Source organism: Emys orbicularis, chromosome 12, assembly GCF_028017835.1.
Source record: "Emys orbicularis isolate rEmyOrb1 chromosome 12, rEmyOrb1.hap1, whole genome shotgun sequence".
Taxonomy (NCBI): Eukaryota; Metazoa; Chordata; order Testudines; family Emydidae; genus Emys; species Emys orbicularis.
This window is the reverse complement of record NC_088694.1, coordinates 37463382-37480080: the sequence shown is the minus strand read 5'-3', so window position 1 is coordinate 37480080 and position 16699 is coordinate 37463382. Positions and strand designations below refer to the sequence as shown.

The 16699-nt window shown below is 47.7% G+C and overlaps 1 protein-coding gene across 1 annotated transcript; it reads right to left on the bottom strand.

Annotated features, from left to right (window-relative positions):
* On the bottom strand, positions 1-9856 carry LOC135886121 (olfactory receptor 4M1-like). The gene is made up of 2 exons (XM_065413995.1): positions 8946-9856; positions 1-70 (listed from the first exon to the last, which is right to left on the bottom strand). Exons 1-2 carry the CDS (start codon positions 9854-9856, stop codon positions 1-3), a joined length of 981 nt encoding a protein of 326 aa, XP_065270067.1.
* Positions 9857-16699: the final 6843 nt, after the last annotated feature.

The window sequence follows — 16699 nt, the reverse complement described above, 5'->3', positions numbered from 1 at the left end:
TCATGCAAAACCGGACATTGTTAGATTTTTTTTCAATAGTTGCACTGCCCAGGACTGAAACGTTAAGCGCCTAGGGCACACTAATCATGAGAAACCCATTGTTGTTATTGTTAATATTCCTGTTCTGTTAAAAATAAATGTTTAGATGTTTAAAACACTTACTGGATGATCCTTCCCCTGATTTTGTGTCCGGGTTAACAGCTGGGGACGGTTGGTAGGGGATCTCTGTAAGGGTGATGAAGAGATCCTGGCTGTCGGGGAAATCAGCGTTGTAAGCGCTGTCGACTGCCTCGTCCTCCTCATCTCCTTCCTCATCTTCCCCGTCCGCTAACATGTCCGAGGAACCGGCCGTTGACAATATCCCATCCTCAGAGTCCACGGTCAGTGGTGGGGTAGTGGGGGCGGCCGCACCTAGGATGGAATGCAGTGCCTCGTAGAAACGGGATGCCTGTGGCTGGGATCCGGAGCGTCCGTTTGCCACTTTGGTCTTCTGGTAGCCTTGTCTCAGCTCCTTGATTTTCACGCGGCACTGCGTTGCATCCCGGCTGTATCCTCTCTCTGCCATGGCTTTAGAGATCTTCTCGTAGATCTTTGCATTCCGTCTTTTGGAGCGCAGCTCGGAAAGCACGGACTCATCGCCCCACACAGCGATCAGATCCAAGACTTCCCGATCAGTCCATGCTGGGGCCCTCTTTCTATTCTGAGATTGCACGGCCATCTCTGCTGGAGAGCTCTGCATCGTTGCCAGTGCTGCTGAGCTCGCCACGATGTCCAAACAGGAAATGAGAGTCAAACTGCCCAGACAGGAAAAGGAATTCAAATTTTCCCGGGGCTTTTCCTGTGTGGCTGGTCAGAGCATCCGAGCTCGGACTGCTGTCCAGAGCGTCAACAGAGTGGTGCACTGTGGGATAGCTCCCGGAGCTATTAGCGTTGATTTCCATCCACACCTAGCCTAATTCGACATGGCCATGTCGAATTTAGCGCTACTCCCCTCGTTGGGGAGGAGTACAGAAGTCGAATTTAAGAGACCTCTATGTCGAACTAAATAGCTTCGTGGTGTGGACGGGTGCAGGGTTAATTCGATGTAACGGCGCTAAATTCGACATTAACGCCTAGTGTAGACCAGGCCTAAGATGGAGAAGACACTGTCATTTGGTATGTCACTATTCCTGGCCCTTTCCCTTGACATCAGCCATGATGATTAAGGTGATTCTGCATCTCTGCTATTATTTTACTAACCTTTTTGTATGGGAAATAGGCTTGCAACCAAAATCCATTCTGAAAACCCACCTCTGTCGTGATGCCCCCAGTCCCTCCCATCTGACATGGGCTAAGCCAACACCTGGCTGACATTTCTTTCTCTTCTAAGTTCTCTTGGTTATGATGTGGCCCCTCAACTTGCCACCCGATCCCCTCTCATCTGCCCACTTTGTCCTGTCCAATACCAGAGTGGGATTTTTAAAGAGGCCTAACGGGGTTAGACACCTAAATCCCAGCCCTTTGATAATCCCAGCCCTAGAGCGGGAGGCCTTGGAGACAGAGACTATCCTTCTCTGTTACCTGGTAGCCAGTTCGTTCATTTTATCATTCATTGATTAGTGTGTGGTGTGATGTTCTGAGCAATTTATATGAGATGTCATATGTAATCCTTGTGTGCTAAATAGATTTAAATTTTAGGATTATAGAAGAATACAATTGATAAATATTTAGGAGTAATGAATATGCATTAGGTATATAAGTAAAGCAGGGCTGAAATGCAAGGCCTACGGGCTGAGGCCTGTAAGATTTCAGCTTATCCATACTAGGCCAGAGACTTAAGAGTGCTTGACATATGTAGGTGACCAAAGAATAACCCTAGGCCAGTAAAGATCACAAGGCTACTGCGAAAATATGCCAATGGGTGATGCTGCAGAAAATTGACCCCAGTGTATTGTTCAAGTCCATTAGAGACCTTAGTGTGACATCTTTAAATGCCTGTCCCGACTGCAGGGTACGTGCTGTGTGTAAATGCTAATTAGGAGCTATGAAAATTGGGGCACCCCGATATTCATGGGGTGGGGACATACGGATAAGGAGAAAAGGGTTGGCACCTTCATGCACATGCATGGGAGTTAGATGGAGTGGGAATTACGATATAAAAGAGTGTCCCTGGTTGGGAAAAGGTGGGGAAACCTGGGGAAGAACCCAAGCAGGAACTACACCCCTGCTGATGATCAAATGGTGAGAAATCCACTAGAATATCTCTGAGGCTGGGGGTTATGACTTCATTTATAACTTGTGTGTGGGCATTCATAGGCATTATATCTGCCTGGCTAATCATAACCTTACTCACATGCATCCGAAGAAGTGGGTATTCACCCACGAAAGCTCATGCTCCTATACGTCTGTTAGTCTATAAGGTGCCACAGGACTCTTTGCTGCTTTTACATAACTTTACTTGTTATTCTAATACAATGTACCATACAGACTAGGCTTTGTGCTTGTGAATGTATGTGTGGCCACTGTCCTTGGTCTTCTCATGTTCCTAGCGTCACTAGATCAGGGACAAAGAGCAGAGGTGATTTTCACTCTGTGGAGCTCCAAACTGTAGCTCTCAGAGCCGGCCCCATGGTGGTGCAAGATAACCTCACTCAATCTAGTCTAAATAAAATAAAAGGCTACCGCCTGTTTGTCCAGCGCCTAGCACGACACGCCCGGGATCATCAGCTGGAGTTGGTCCTTGTGACCGTCACAGAAATAAATCGATGAAGGGAGCTCCTTTTTCCTGTCCGAGCCGCTCCCAGAGGTCCCATCCCCACAGCTGCTGCTGAGGCAAGGGACCCAGTGACATGGCAGAGGCTGAAGGGACAAGCTGGCCTCCCTTCTCATTCACCCAGCAGGGCACAGCTGAGCCGTGCCTATGAGCTGACACTGCGATAGCCGGAGCAGGGGATGAGCATAGTGGAACAGGACAGCAGGGGCGGGGTCTGAGCCACTGAACACGTTTCCCTGGATCCGGGCTGTACCAGCGCTGGCTGGAATATTCAAAGGAGTGTGAGACAGCTAGGGGCTCCACTGAATTTCAATTATGTTTGGGTGCCTAATTCCCTTAGGCCCTGGCCTATGCACATTCTCACACACCTGGGAAGCCAGGGCTTGAACTCCGGGCCTTCCACACGTCTGCTTTCACCGCAAGCTGAATGATATTAACACCTAGCTCTTCACTAGCACTTTGCATCAGTAGATCTTACAGTGCTTTACAAAGAGGTTGGTATCATTGCGCCCATATTACAGATGGGGAAACAGAGGCACCCAGCGGGCCAATGGCAGAGTTGGGGATAGAACCAGGGCTCCCGAGTCCCGGTGCTCTATCCACTGGACAATGCTGCCTCAGAAAGCAGCTCAAGCCTTTCGCACTGATGCTAAAGGAAAACGCTGGTGTCTCTGTGCAGTGATGAGTTCTCTATCCACTTCCGGCCATATAAATCCAGGCTAGCGCACGATAGGCCCTCCTTAGCCAGCACCTCCCCCCCCCCCCACACACAGAGCCTCTGAGATGAGCACACGGAGATACGCCGGGGCTCCCTTGGCTCAGCTCTCACTGCAGACTCCTGGAGAGGGAGGTTCAGTGATTCCAAGGCCAGATGGGATCTGTGACGCTGCACTACATAATGCTTTATAAAAATATGTTTATAAGTGTGAATATAATGTAACTGAAATATGCTTTATGCAAAAAGTCTCTTGTAAGGTATCATTACAAAGCTTATAATCTACTGAGTGTGGTCATCCTATTTGTATAAATGAACCACTCTTATATCTGAAACTAGAAATATGAAATATAACTCTGAGGGCCTATTGTAATTATGCAACGTGTGGGCCATTAATGGTGGTTTGGAATCTTGATGGCTCCCATTAACCAGGACAATTGGTTGTAAATGGCTCTGTTTACTTGTAAGTCCTCCTGTATACTTGTGTGCCAGGAAGTGGGTAATGAAGTGGTCATGTCACCTAAACTGGAATGCATCTTTAACCTGATGCTTTTCTATTGAGAAGGAGGGGTGGGAACCCAGAGAGAGACAAAGGCTACCTGCCTTGTGCCAAAGATATATAAGGGGGTGGAACAGAACAAAGAGGTGGCCAGCCATGAAGAAATCCCCGAGTTACCACCTGAGCTGGAACTAACAAGGATTGTACCAGGGGAAAGGATTGGGCCCAGACTAGGAAGGAGTCCAGTCTGTGAAAGAAGCTTAGTGGAACATCTCTGAGATTTCATCTGTAATCAGTTTCTTAATGTATTAGGCTTAGACTTGCATGTTTTTTTGTTTTGTTTTGCTTGGTAACTTTGTTCTGTCTATTATTACTTGAAAGCACTTAAATCCTACTTTTTATACTTAATAAACTCACTTTTATTTATTAATTAACCCAGAGTAAGTGATTAATACATGGGGGAGCAAACGGTAGTGCATATCTCTCTATCAGTGTTATAGAGGGTGGACAATTTATGAATTTACCCTGTATAAGCTTTATACAGAGTAAAACGGATTTATTTGGGGTTTGAATACCATTGGGAACTGGGTGTGTCTGGGTGCTGGAGACAGGAGTACTTGCTAAGCTGTTTTCAGTTAAGTCTGCAGCCTTGGGGACATGGTTCAGACCGTGAGTCTCTGTTGGAGCAGACTGGTGTATCTGGCTTAACAAGGCAGGGTTCTGAAGTCCCAAGCTGGCAGGGAAAACGGGCTCAGAGGTAGTCTCAGCACATCTGATGACAGTCCCAAGGAGGGTCTCTGTGACCGAACCCCGTCAGAGGATCATCTTGTCTGCCCTCGTCTACAGCACAGGCCGGAGAATCCAGCACAGAAGGGTGATGGCCTTTGGCTCACTGCCCCTGCAGGCTGAATTGCATCACAGTGGAGAATATGGCGGGAAGGCTCTCTGGCCCACCCCCAGGGCCCTCAGCAGAATGGTCCCAAGCCAGCTCTGCCCAGTGATGGATTTCCTGTCTCTGCATGTTGGCCCCGGGGAGCCAAGCAATGAATCTGCAGGGTCCTCGCTTGCTGGCTCCCAGCACACTGAAGATAGATTCTCAGCTGGTGTAAACAAGTGTAGCTCCATTGCCTACATTGCTTTACATCATCTGGGGATCTGGCCCCTTTGACTCCGAAGGAGCTACGGCTGATTGACACCAGCTGGGGGTCTGGTCCATTGCCTTCAATAGAATGACACCAATTTACACGATTTGGAACTTTGGCCCTTTGTAGCTCTTCATTCTCTCTGTCATGCCTGCAACCAAAGTGAAAACATCATGCTGCAATGGAGCTGCAGCCAAAGGAGCCTTTGTGTTACTGTTGTCTCAGTCAGAAAAAAAAAATTGCTGAGAACAAAAGGAAGAAAGATAGAAAAGTTGGGCTATTCATAGGTGCTGAAGCTCTTAGCGATGGTGAATTCCTGCCAAGTTCTGCCCCCAGTGGGAATGAATCGCTTTGTCGCCATTAGAAGTTACACTTGTAATTAATCCCATAGGACAAAGAGCTAGGAAAGAGCAGACGGGTTGGGAACTTTTGGCTCGTCTTTAGTTCAGTTTCATAAGCAAAGAATATGGATTGGAACCTGTGTAACGGACAAGCTCCCCAGCTGGTGTAAATCAATGTAGTTCTACGGATATCAGTGGGTCGGTTGAAGTCAACAAAACTGTATCAATTTACACCAGCTCAGGACTTGGCCCTTAGTTTTCAGTCTTTGCCTCTGGGTATCTCTTGGTGACCAACTTCAAACACCCAGGGCAGCTTGAGTGGTGGGCTCCTCTGGTGGCTGCATCCCAAAAGCTGCTGATGCAATGCGGGAGAACAACATCTCTGCCCCCCGAGGGATAATTGTGCGGCATTAATGAAGGAACAGGCCATTCCAGACCAGCTGAGGTTCTGGTGAGTGGCTCTAACTATTGTAGGTCACAAATACATCTTTATTTCTGCAAACCCCTGGGACACCCTTTGTGCCTCAGCCCTGCCTTATTTTTAGCCAAACTCCTTAGACGCCTTTGAAAATCCCCAGCCTTAGTGGCATATTGAATTTACAGAGCAGCAATGGACAAGTGTCTGTAATCGAGCTGCTTGAAATGTGTCATCTCCTAAATTTTCCCATTGAAAAATGTGGTTTCATTGACATTTTCCAGGATAATATGTCAATTCTGGGGTTTTTTTTTTTTAATTCCTGTCAGGAGAATCTAAACAAAAATTAAAGTTTGACTTATCATTTCAAGGCAGAAATAGTCTTTCACCTTTGGTCGACATTTTAAAATGGGTTTTGTTTGTTTCAAAACAGTATTTCCAAATGAAAAATTGCTTTTTGTCATGTCAAGTTTTGACCAAGGGTGTAGACATTTTTCTGTTTGACATTTTCATATCCCATTTTTCTGAACTTTTCATTGCATCAACATATTTGTTACTTTGACTTTTTGTCCTGATTCAGCATGAAAAGAAATGTTGAACTATCAGAATTTCCCACAGATGGGAAATTCTATTTTCCAGCCAACGCTAAGTGCTAACATTCACGGGGGTAAAAGAAGAACATTTATTATTTCTGCGATCATTTTTCTCTTCATTCTTCACTCATTTCAAACACTCTGGACTTGTTCCATTTTGACGGCTCCTGCTAACCACAGGGCAAATTCTACTTGGTGAAAAAACACGTTTTGAACAAACATTTTGTAGCCCTAGAAACACCCAGCAGAGCTGAGACACTGGGGGATACGGATGGCTAGTAATTGTAATGATTGTAATGGGAAGCGGGTACACACATTTTTTACGGGGTTTTGCAAATCTTAACCGAAATGAGTTGATGGATGAAAGGAAAAAACAGCATTTTTCTGCTGTCATGAAACAAACCAACAAACCGGAGACCCGGGGACATCATAAGACAACAAACTGGGATGATAATGGGACATTGTATTAGAAACTGGGACTGTCCTGGTAAAATCAGGCCATGTTGTAACTTTAGGAGGGCTAAGGTTTCCCAGGCCACCTAGTGGATTTGAACACCCAAGCCACTTTAAAATTCATGGGAGCTGTGGACTTAAAATTCTAGCAAGGGTGAAAGGCTCAGCCAAGGAGTCTAGCCCTGGTTGTGGGGCCGCAGGTGCAGCCCATAAAGCTCAGCGTCGCTCCTGAGTCTTGGTGTCTATATATAAGGGTCTTCCCAGGACTTTGGGCCTGAATTTTCCAAAGCAGTTGCTAGTTTTGGGTGTCAAGCTTGAGGCAGCCTGGATCTGTTCAGGGATACGCCTTCAGCAAAACCTCTGAGATGCCCACAGGTAATCAGGGGAACCCTGAGTTCAGAGGCCAAACCCCCATCTGCCCCTGGGAACAGGGCTGGAGGTTGGGGAAGCCTGATTTCCATGGCGAAGAGCTCTGGAGAAAACTCTTTTCCCTGTGTCATTTCCCAAGGTTTTTTTTGTTTTTCTGTAAGAGAGGAGGGGAGCTGAGCCCACATTGTGAAGTGCTAACAATGTCCTGCTGGCCTCAAATTGGGTGCTGAAAAATTGAGATACCTAAAATCTCGGGTTGCTTGTGAAAATGTTGGCCCTCATGCGATGAGTCATGGATGTGTGCGATGAGCCTTGGACACAGAGACTATGAATGCTAGTGAGGTTTCATGCAGGCCCACCACTTGACCATAGGAGCCATAGGGAATGGGACATGGGGCCTTTCCCATTTAGGGGGGCCAGCTCTGATCTGGCCCCAGGGTCTTGGACTGGTTGGATCAGAGGGATGGAGAACAAGGCTAGGCAACTGTTCCCCTCTAGGGAGTGCTGTCTCTGATTTGGCCCCAATGTCTGGGTACTGACTGGCACAGGCGGGCAAGGAATAGAATCTGGAGTCTTTCCCCTCAAGGGATGTTAGTCCAGTATCTTGTCTCTGACCTTGGCCCATGCCAGCTGGTTCAGAGAATGTGTGAGAAACCCAGCAGTTTTGGGATAAACTGCCCATCAGGAAAGTTTATTCCAGCCCCTCAACAGGTTTATGTCTTGAAGCCCAAGTATTTATATTTCTTCAGCTGACATAAATCTGCAAGCTTCACTGGTGTCAATGGTACGTTGCTGATTTTCAGGGATTGAGGATCTGGTTCTGTATTTCCTTTGGTGTTTTAAGAGAACTACAATAAACTGTCAAAGTCTGTCCTGTCTTTAATTATTTGCTGGCTCTGTAGAAATTAGTAAAATACTTGGAGACAATTTCGGTTCTCAGTAACCACAGTGCAGACTCTGGGGTTAGCAAAGAGATGCTATAGAGTTACTCCATAGATATTATGAAATGATTGGAGTTATTCAATAGATGCTATTGAATTATTCAACAGATACTACAAAATTACTCCAGAGTTACTCAGTAGTACCACAGAGCTATTCCATAGATACTAGACAATTACTTCACAGAAGATTGATAATACCAGCAATTAATGTTATTCTGTGGACAGTGAGGAGTTACTCAACAGAAACAACAGATTTACTCAATCCATACTACTGGCACTGTTGTTCCATAATACTACACAGAGCTACTTCTTACATACTAGAGAGTTGCTGCATAGCTTCCCACAGATAATGCACTGTTACTCAACAGATACTGGAGAATTACTACAAAGTTACTCCACAGATGCTAAATATTTCTTCAATGGATCCTTCAGAATTATTACAGAGCTACTCCAAAGTGCTATAGAGATGCTTCATATATACAAGAGAGTTACTTCATAGATTCCTTTGAGTTCATCCATACAACTACAGCATTGTTCCATAGATACTAGAAAGTTATTCAACAGATACTATAGGTTTAATCAACAGGTACTGCAGAGTTATTCTGGAATAACTGAGGCCAAAACTTGGCCTTACACATTACAATTAAAACACAAATAAAGTACAAATACTCAAATTTCTTCACTTTGCAATAGTGCTTTAACTTTTCACCCGCCAGGATATGTACCTGTTGATTAACTTCCTCATGGAGCTTTTGATCTCCTTGTTCCTCAGGGTGTAGATCATGGGGTTGGTGAGGGGGAAGACCACAGTGTGGAACACAGCCACCACCTTCTCCAGGGGGGCAGCCCGGAAGGGCAGGGCATAGATGTAGATGGCCGGGCCGCACATCACGAAGACCACGATGATGTGTGATACACAGGTGGAGGCCACTTTGCTCTCCCACCTGGGGGAGTGAGTCCGCAGCCGGAGCAGCAGGGCAGCATAGGATATGATGAGGAGGATGAAGCACATCATGATGACCACACCATTGTTGAGGAACATGATCATCTCCACCGCGTAGGTGTCAGCGCAGGCCAGCTTCACCAGCTGATGGACGTCACAGAAGAAGTTGTCCAGGATGTTGGGGCCACAGAAGGGCAGCTGGATGGACAGACCAAAGAGGATGATGCCATGAACGAAGCCCCCTGCCCACGCTGCCCCCACCAGGGTGCAGCAGATCTCTCTGTTCACGAGCGTGGCATAGTGCAGAGGTTTACAGATGGCCACGTAGCGGTCATAGGCCATGGCCATGAGCAGGAAGGCCTCGGCGCCCCCCAGGAAGTGGAGGAAGAAAAGCTGGGCCATGCAGCCCCCATAGGAGATGGTCTTGCAGAGGGAGAAGAAGTCAGCCACCATCTTCGGAGGGGTGACGGAGCAGTAGCAGATGTCCAGGAAGGCCAGATTAGCCAGGAAAAAATACATGGGGGAGCTCAGGCAGGGGTCACTCTGGATGGTGAAGATAATGAGGAAATTCCCTGGGAGGATGATGATGTAGAAGAGCAGGAAGAAGAAAAAGAGGAGAAGCTGGACCTCCTGCGTCTGGGATAGTCCCATCAGTATGAACTCTGTCGCCCCCGTGCAGTTCCCCTGCTCCATCCCATCTATGTGGATCCCTGTTTTGCACACACATGGAGAATGAGAATGGATATGGTGACTCGATATTACAGCTGGTCAAAAAATGGAAAAAATTTTTTTTATTAAAAACGTTCAAGATCATTTTTTTGTTTCCAAGGGCAGTAGAGAGAGAGAAGGCTCTGTAGAAATTAGTAAAATGCTTGGAGACAATTTCAATTCTTAGTTACACCAGTTCAGACTTTAGAGTTACCCACAGAGCTGGCAAACAGATGCTACAGAGTTACTCCATAGATATTATGAAATGGTTGGAATTATTCAATAGATGCTATGGAATTGTTCAACAGATACAACAAATGGAAGAGAGTGGAAGTTGATAGTAATGAATATAATTCAAGATATTAGGAATTGTAGAAAATCGATAAGGGAAGCCAAAGGACACAAGGAAACATAGATAATAGATCCTGTCAAACTAACTTAACATCTTGTTTGATGAAATTACAAGTTTGGTTGATAAATGTAATCATGTTGATGTAATACACTTAGACTTCTGTAAGGCGTTTGACTTGGTACTGCACGATATTCTGATTAAAAAACTAGAAAGAAATAAAATTAGCACAGCACATATTAAATGGATTTAAAACTGGCTAACTGATAGATCTCAAATTGTAACTGTAAACACGGAGACATCACTGAGCAGACTTGTTTGCATGAGGGGGTCCCACAGGGATTGCTTCTTGGCTTTGGTCTATTTAATAACCTGGAAGAAAACATAAAATTATCACTGATAAAGTTTGCAGATGTCACAAAAAGCAGTAACGCTGAAAATGATTTTTGGGGTCATGGTGGATAATGAGCTGAAAATGAGCTCCCAACACGGTGGCCCTATTGGGCTAATGTGATTCTGGGATGCATAAACAGGAATCTCAAGTAGGGGTAGAGAGGTTTTCACTGGTGTGACCGTTGCTGGAATCCTGTGTCCAGTTTTGTTGCCCACAGTTCAAGAAGGAGGTTGATAAATTGGAGACGGGTCAGAGAAGAGCCACAAGAATGATTAAAGGGTTAGAAAACCCATCGTGGAGTGATAGACTCAAGGAGCTCGATCTATTTAGATTAACAAAGAGAAGGTTAAGGGGCGACTGGAGCACAGTCTATAGGTACCTACATGGGGAACAAATATTTGATCATAGGGTTTTCAATCTAGCGGAGAGAGGTGTGACACGATCCAATGGCTGGAAGTGGAAGCTGGACAAAGGTGTAAAATTTGAAGGATGAGGGTAATTAACCATTGGAGCAGTTTACCAAGGGTCATTGTGCATTCTCCATCACTGACAAGTTTTAAATCAAGACTGGGTGTTTTTTCTAACAGATCTATTCTAAACAATGAGGAGTCCTTGTGGCACTTTAGAGACTAACAAATTTATTTGGGCATAAGCTTTCATGGGCTAGAACCCACTTCATCAGATGAATGGAGTGGAAAATACAGGAGCAGGTATAAATAGAGGAAAAGATGTGATTTGCCTTACCAAGTCTGAGGTCAGTCTAACGAGACAATTCAATTGACAGCAGGATACCAAAGGAGGAAAAATAACTTTTGAAGTGGTAATGAGAGTGGTCCATTTCAGACAGTTGACAAGAAGGTGTGAGTAACAGTAGGGGAAAATTAGTATCGGGGAAATTAGGTTTAGGTTTTGTAATGACCCAACCACTCCCAGTCTTTATTCAGGCCTAATCTGATGGTGTCCAGTTGGCAAATTAATTCCAGTTCTGCAGTTTCACGTTGGAGTCTGTTTTTGATTTTGTTGTTGTTGAAGAATTGCCACTTTCAGGTCTGCTACTGAGTGACCAGGGAGATTGAAGTGTTCTCCTACTGGTTTTTGAATGTTATGATTCCTGATGTAAGATTTGTGTCCATTTATTCTTTTGCATAGAGACTGTCCGGTTTGGCCAATGTACATGGCAGAGGGGCATTGCTGGCACATGATGCCATATATCACATTGGTAGATGTGCAGGTGAAAGAGCCCCTGATGGTGTTGCTGATGTGGTTAGGTCCTATGATGGTGTCCCTTGAATAGATACGTGGACAGAGTTGGAATCGAGGTTTGTTGCAGGGTTTGGTTCCTGGGTTGGTGCTTTTGTTGTGTGGTTGCTGGTGAGTATTTGCTTCAGGCTGGGGACCTGTCTGTAAGCGAGGACAAACTGGGCAAAAGCTGGAGGCTTTCCACACAAAATGCCAAAGTCGTATATTGGGCAAAAAGTGGAATGACTTGATTTGTGACGTAGATGTTTACCGTCACTCCGGTCTACAGACTACTGGGGCCGTTGTCCACAGCTGGCATCTGACACTTTTCGGACATGTCACCAGAATCACAGAATCGTAGGACTGGAAGGGACCTCGAGAAGTCATCTAGCCCAGTCCCCTGCACTCATGGCAGGACTAACTAGAATGCCACAAGACATTTCAGCGAATGCAGTTCTGGGTGGCTTGTAAGATCCGGGATAAAATTCTACCAACCAAAGGGTGGAGGCGGACCCCCATTACACGGGTTCATCACATCTGTTCTGACCTTGGACTTCCGGCCCATCAAGCCCTTGCTGTCATGTGAGAATGGACCAAATGGCGAACGATCGCTACGCCACCAATATCCGAGGTCCCTGCAATGACGGGAAATTGACCAGCTGAGATAGGCCCAGTTGATCCCAGCAGGTGCCCTGCAGAGGAAGGTCCCTGCCAATCTGACCTGGAGTAAATGCCTTCCCCATGCCAAATCTGGGGTCGGTTTGACCCTGAGCATGGGAGCGGGAGAGAGAAGGGCCGATGCCACCTCAGATGCTGGCCCACCCCCTACAGGGTCCCATCTCAGCCAGGACTATCTCTGATGGGTAGAAACCTTCCTCTCATTTCCAACCTGACTTTGTCCATGGCCAGTTGATCCCCACTTGTTCCTGTGCCAGCGTTGTCCTTTAGTGTCAGTAGCTCTTCACTCTCCCTGGGATTTGCCACATCCCCTCTCAGCCTTCATTGCACTCAGCTGAGCAAGCCAACCTCTTCCTGTCCCATCTCAGACGATTGGTCTTGCTTGTCCTGGGAGCCCCTTTGGCTCCTGCTCAGTTTGCCTTCATCTTTCTTAAACCTGGGTGACCAGAGTTGCTCACAGGATTCCAGAGGAGGGCTCCCCGGTGCCTTGTCCAACGGCACTAATACTTCTCTACCTCCACTGGAAATGCCTCTCCTAATACACCTCTACCCCGATATAACACGAATTCGGATATAACGTGGTAAAGCAGCGCTCCGGGGGGGCGGGGCTGCGCACTCCAGTGGATCAAAGCAAGTTCGATATAACGCGGTTTCACCTATAACACAGTAAGATTTTTTGGCTCCCGAGGACAGTGTTATATCGGGGTAGAGGTGTGCATCCTACATTAGCCTTTCTCACAGCCATGCAACATTGGTGGCTCCTAGTTATCCTTTGTACTGACGCCGCCTCCTGACTCTGTATCATTGGCCAATTTCATCAGTGCACTCCCGCTTTTTGTGCCAAGGTCATTACTGAAAATATTAACTCAGACTGGTCCCAAGACCGATCCTTGAGGAACTCCACCAGTAGCCTCCCTCCACCCCAATCATTCCACTCTCAGCACAGCCCATTAGCTCTTCTCCAGTTATATGGTGCCACCCCTGAATGGATAGGTTTGTTAAAATCCTTGCCACCCGACTTGCAATCTCATGTGTCAGTTCTTTCAGTATTCAGGGCGGGGGTGGTGGTGGTGGTGGTGGTGGGGAGATCATCTGGTCCCTCAGTTTGAGTGCATTGAGCTCGTTAAGTTTTGCTTCCACCTCACAGACGTAATATTTTCCATTTCTATGCCCGCATTCCCATCAGCCATCCCGCCTGCATGCCCATGTTACCCATTATCCTCTTACTGCAAAATGAATCCTTCTGCCCACTTTCCTTCCATCCCAGACCGGAACAGACCCATCCAGCTGCTATCCCCCTCCAGGCAGCACCAGGGCTCTCAGATTCTTTGGAGAATTGGTCTGATACCAACCAGCGGAAATTCAATAAAGACAAGTGTAAAGTACTTCACTTAGGAAGGACAAATCCTACTCAGTGACAAAATGGGGAATGACAGGCTAGGAGGTGGCACTGCGGAAAAGGATCTGGGGGTTAGAGTGGATCACAGATTGAATATGAGTTATCAATGTGTTGCAGTTGCAATAAAGGCTAATACCATTCTGGGGTGTATTCATGGGAGTGTGGGATGTAAGACACGGGAGGGAATTGTCCTGCTCTGCTCGGCACTGGTGAGGCCCCACCTGGGTCCAGTTCTGGGTGCCGCACTTTAGGAAAGAGGTGGATAAAATGGAGAGAGTCCAGAGGAGAGCAATAAAAAGGATAAAAAGTTTAGCAAACCTGACCTGTGAGGAAGGGTTAAAAACACTGGGCAGGTTTAGTCTGGAGGAAAGAAGACTGAGGGTGGACCTGAGAACAGAATTCAAATATGTAAAAGGCCGTTATACAGAGGATGGGGACCAATGGTTCTCCATGTCCACTGAGGACAGGACAAGAAGTAACAGGCTTAATCTGCAGCCAGGGAGATGTTGGTTAGAGATTAGGAAAAAATTACTAACCCTGAGCTCTGGAATGGGTTTCCAGGGAGGTTGTGGAATCCCCGTCACTGGGGGGTTTTAAGAAAGTGTCGGATAAATGCCTGTCAGGGCTGGTCTAGGTTTGCTTGGCCCTGCCTCAGTGCAGGGGGCAGGACTTGACAATTTCTCGAGGTCCCTTCCAGCCCCACACGTCTCTTTTTCCATCTGCCCATCCGACCTTGTCCCCTGCCTTCCCCACCACCCCGGATCAGTCGGATACTCCAGCGAACCTGCTACCCCAGCCTCCGTGAGCCATTGGTATCTGCAGCCCTGTGCCCGACCTCACTGCCCAGCCAGCTCAGACCAATGGTCCGTCCCATCCTTGGTCCCACTGCCTGCGGCACCAAAATGGCCCATGGGTCCCAGCCGGGTCCCTGATGGAGCAGGCAACTTGTCCATCTAGCCCAGTTTCTCCCCTGCTGCCCTGGAGGAAGAAATGGGACTGTGTGTCAGGATAGAGGGGTAGCTGCAGAGATCTGTGTGTGTGGGGGGGACCCCAGGACTAACAACCCTGCTAGCCCAGCGTTGGTCTCCCTCCCCAGCTCTGCTGATGCCCTTCACTCCTGACCCACAGCCCCCTGTTAGCCCCGCCCTGGGCTTCCCTCCCCAGATCTGCCAGTGCCCCTCACTCCCAACCCGCAGCCCTCTGCTACCCCAGCCCTGGGCCCCCCAGCCCTGCCGGTGCCCCTCACTCCTGACCCACAGCCCCCTGCTCTCCCAGCCCTGGGCTCTCCCCAGGTCTGCCAGTGCCCCTCACTCCTGACCCACAGCCCCTGCTAGCCCAGCCCTGGGCTCTCCCCATGTCTGCCAGTGCCCCTCACTCCTGACCCACAGCCCCTGCTAGCCAGCCCTGGGTTCCCCACCAGCTCTGCCGGTGGCCCTCACTCCTGACCCGCAGCCCCCTGCTCTCCCAGCCCTGGGCTGCCCCCAGCTCTGCTGGTGCCCCTCACTCCCACTGTCCAAAGCACTAAATTCCATGTAATGCAACCTGCTGGGCTAAGCACTTGGACTGGTCACTCACCGTGTGTTGACAGCAATGTAGCAGGGGGGAGTGGGGCTCAGAAAGGTCACAGCTTGTCTCCCTCTTGCTGCTCGGCTCCCCCTACCTTTGTACCATCTGAGACCTTCTTGTGGCACTATCCACTGCAGTGCCGGCGGTGGGGGTGGGGTCACAGCCACTGAGATTCCCAGAGCTCTGGGCTCCCAGCTCTGAGCTCCCGGGGGCTCGTTGAAAAGGTAGCATAGAGCCTGACTTCACTGTTTCTATTTAGACTTGGGGGAGGGACTGCCACCGGCTCTGTGTCTGGGCAGTGCCCGGCACAACGGGCACCCTGATCTCAGTCGGGATCTGTGCAACGCCCGGCACAACAGGGGCCCTGATCTTGGTTGGGGTCTGTGCAGCTCCTGGCACAACGGGGGCCTTAATCTCAGTCACAGCCCCTAAATGCTAGCATGAAATGTACAAGAATGCGTATCACATCTATATCTGCCCCTACAGTACATATCATGTGGCAATGCGATTAAAGGTTACATCAAAATATCCTGCAGGCACAAAGGGAAGAGTTAAGGCTGTTTGCCTAACCGTGTCTTGAATTTGCTCAATCATACAACTTTAATGTACACATCAGTGTGCAATTTTCCAGGCTTTTTGTTATTTATTTTTTAAAGAAAGAAGGTGAAAAAAATAAAGATATAAAACTAGGGCTGTCAATTAATTGCTGTTAACGCCTGCGATTAATGCACAGCACAATTAACACGTCAATTTTTTTAACGCACGTTAATCGCAGACCCTCTGGACGGGAGGGCAGCCTGAGCTGCTCCGAAACACCCGTTTGGTCAGACACAGTAACACAAGCTGCCACCAGAGGGCGGGAGGAGACGATGCTACAGAAGTAAGAGATTTAGGCATAAACTTTCATGGGTAAAAAAGCCACTTCTTCAGATGCATGGACTTCTTTTCCATGCATCTGAAGAAGTGGGTTTTTTTACCCACGAAAGCTTATGCCCAAATAAATCTGTTAGTCTTTAAGGTGCCACAGGACTCCTCGTTGTTTTTGTGGATACAGACTAACACGGCTACCCCTTGGATACAGAAGTAAGGTAGTTCTCATCCCCGTGTTTTTAAAGTAAAAACAGGGTGGCCAGAGGCTCACCAGAGTGACCCCCCCCTTGTAGGGCTTGCCCGATCCGCCCTCCCCATGCCTCCCGGGGCTGG

Excerpts from the sequence above, each read along its gene's own strand:
- LOC135886121 (XM_065413995.1), bottom strand. The coding sequence starts at position 9,856 with ATGGAGCAGGGGAACTGCACGGGGGCGACAGAGTTCATACTGATGGGA. Across the intron at positions 71-8,945 it reads ATGAGGAAGTTAATCAACAG|GCGCTTAACGTTTCAGTCCT; the intron begins GTACATATCCTG and ends AGTGTGCCCTAG.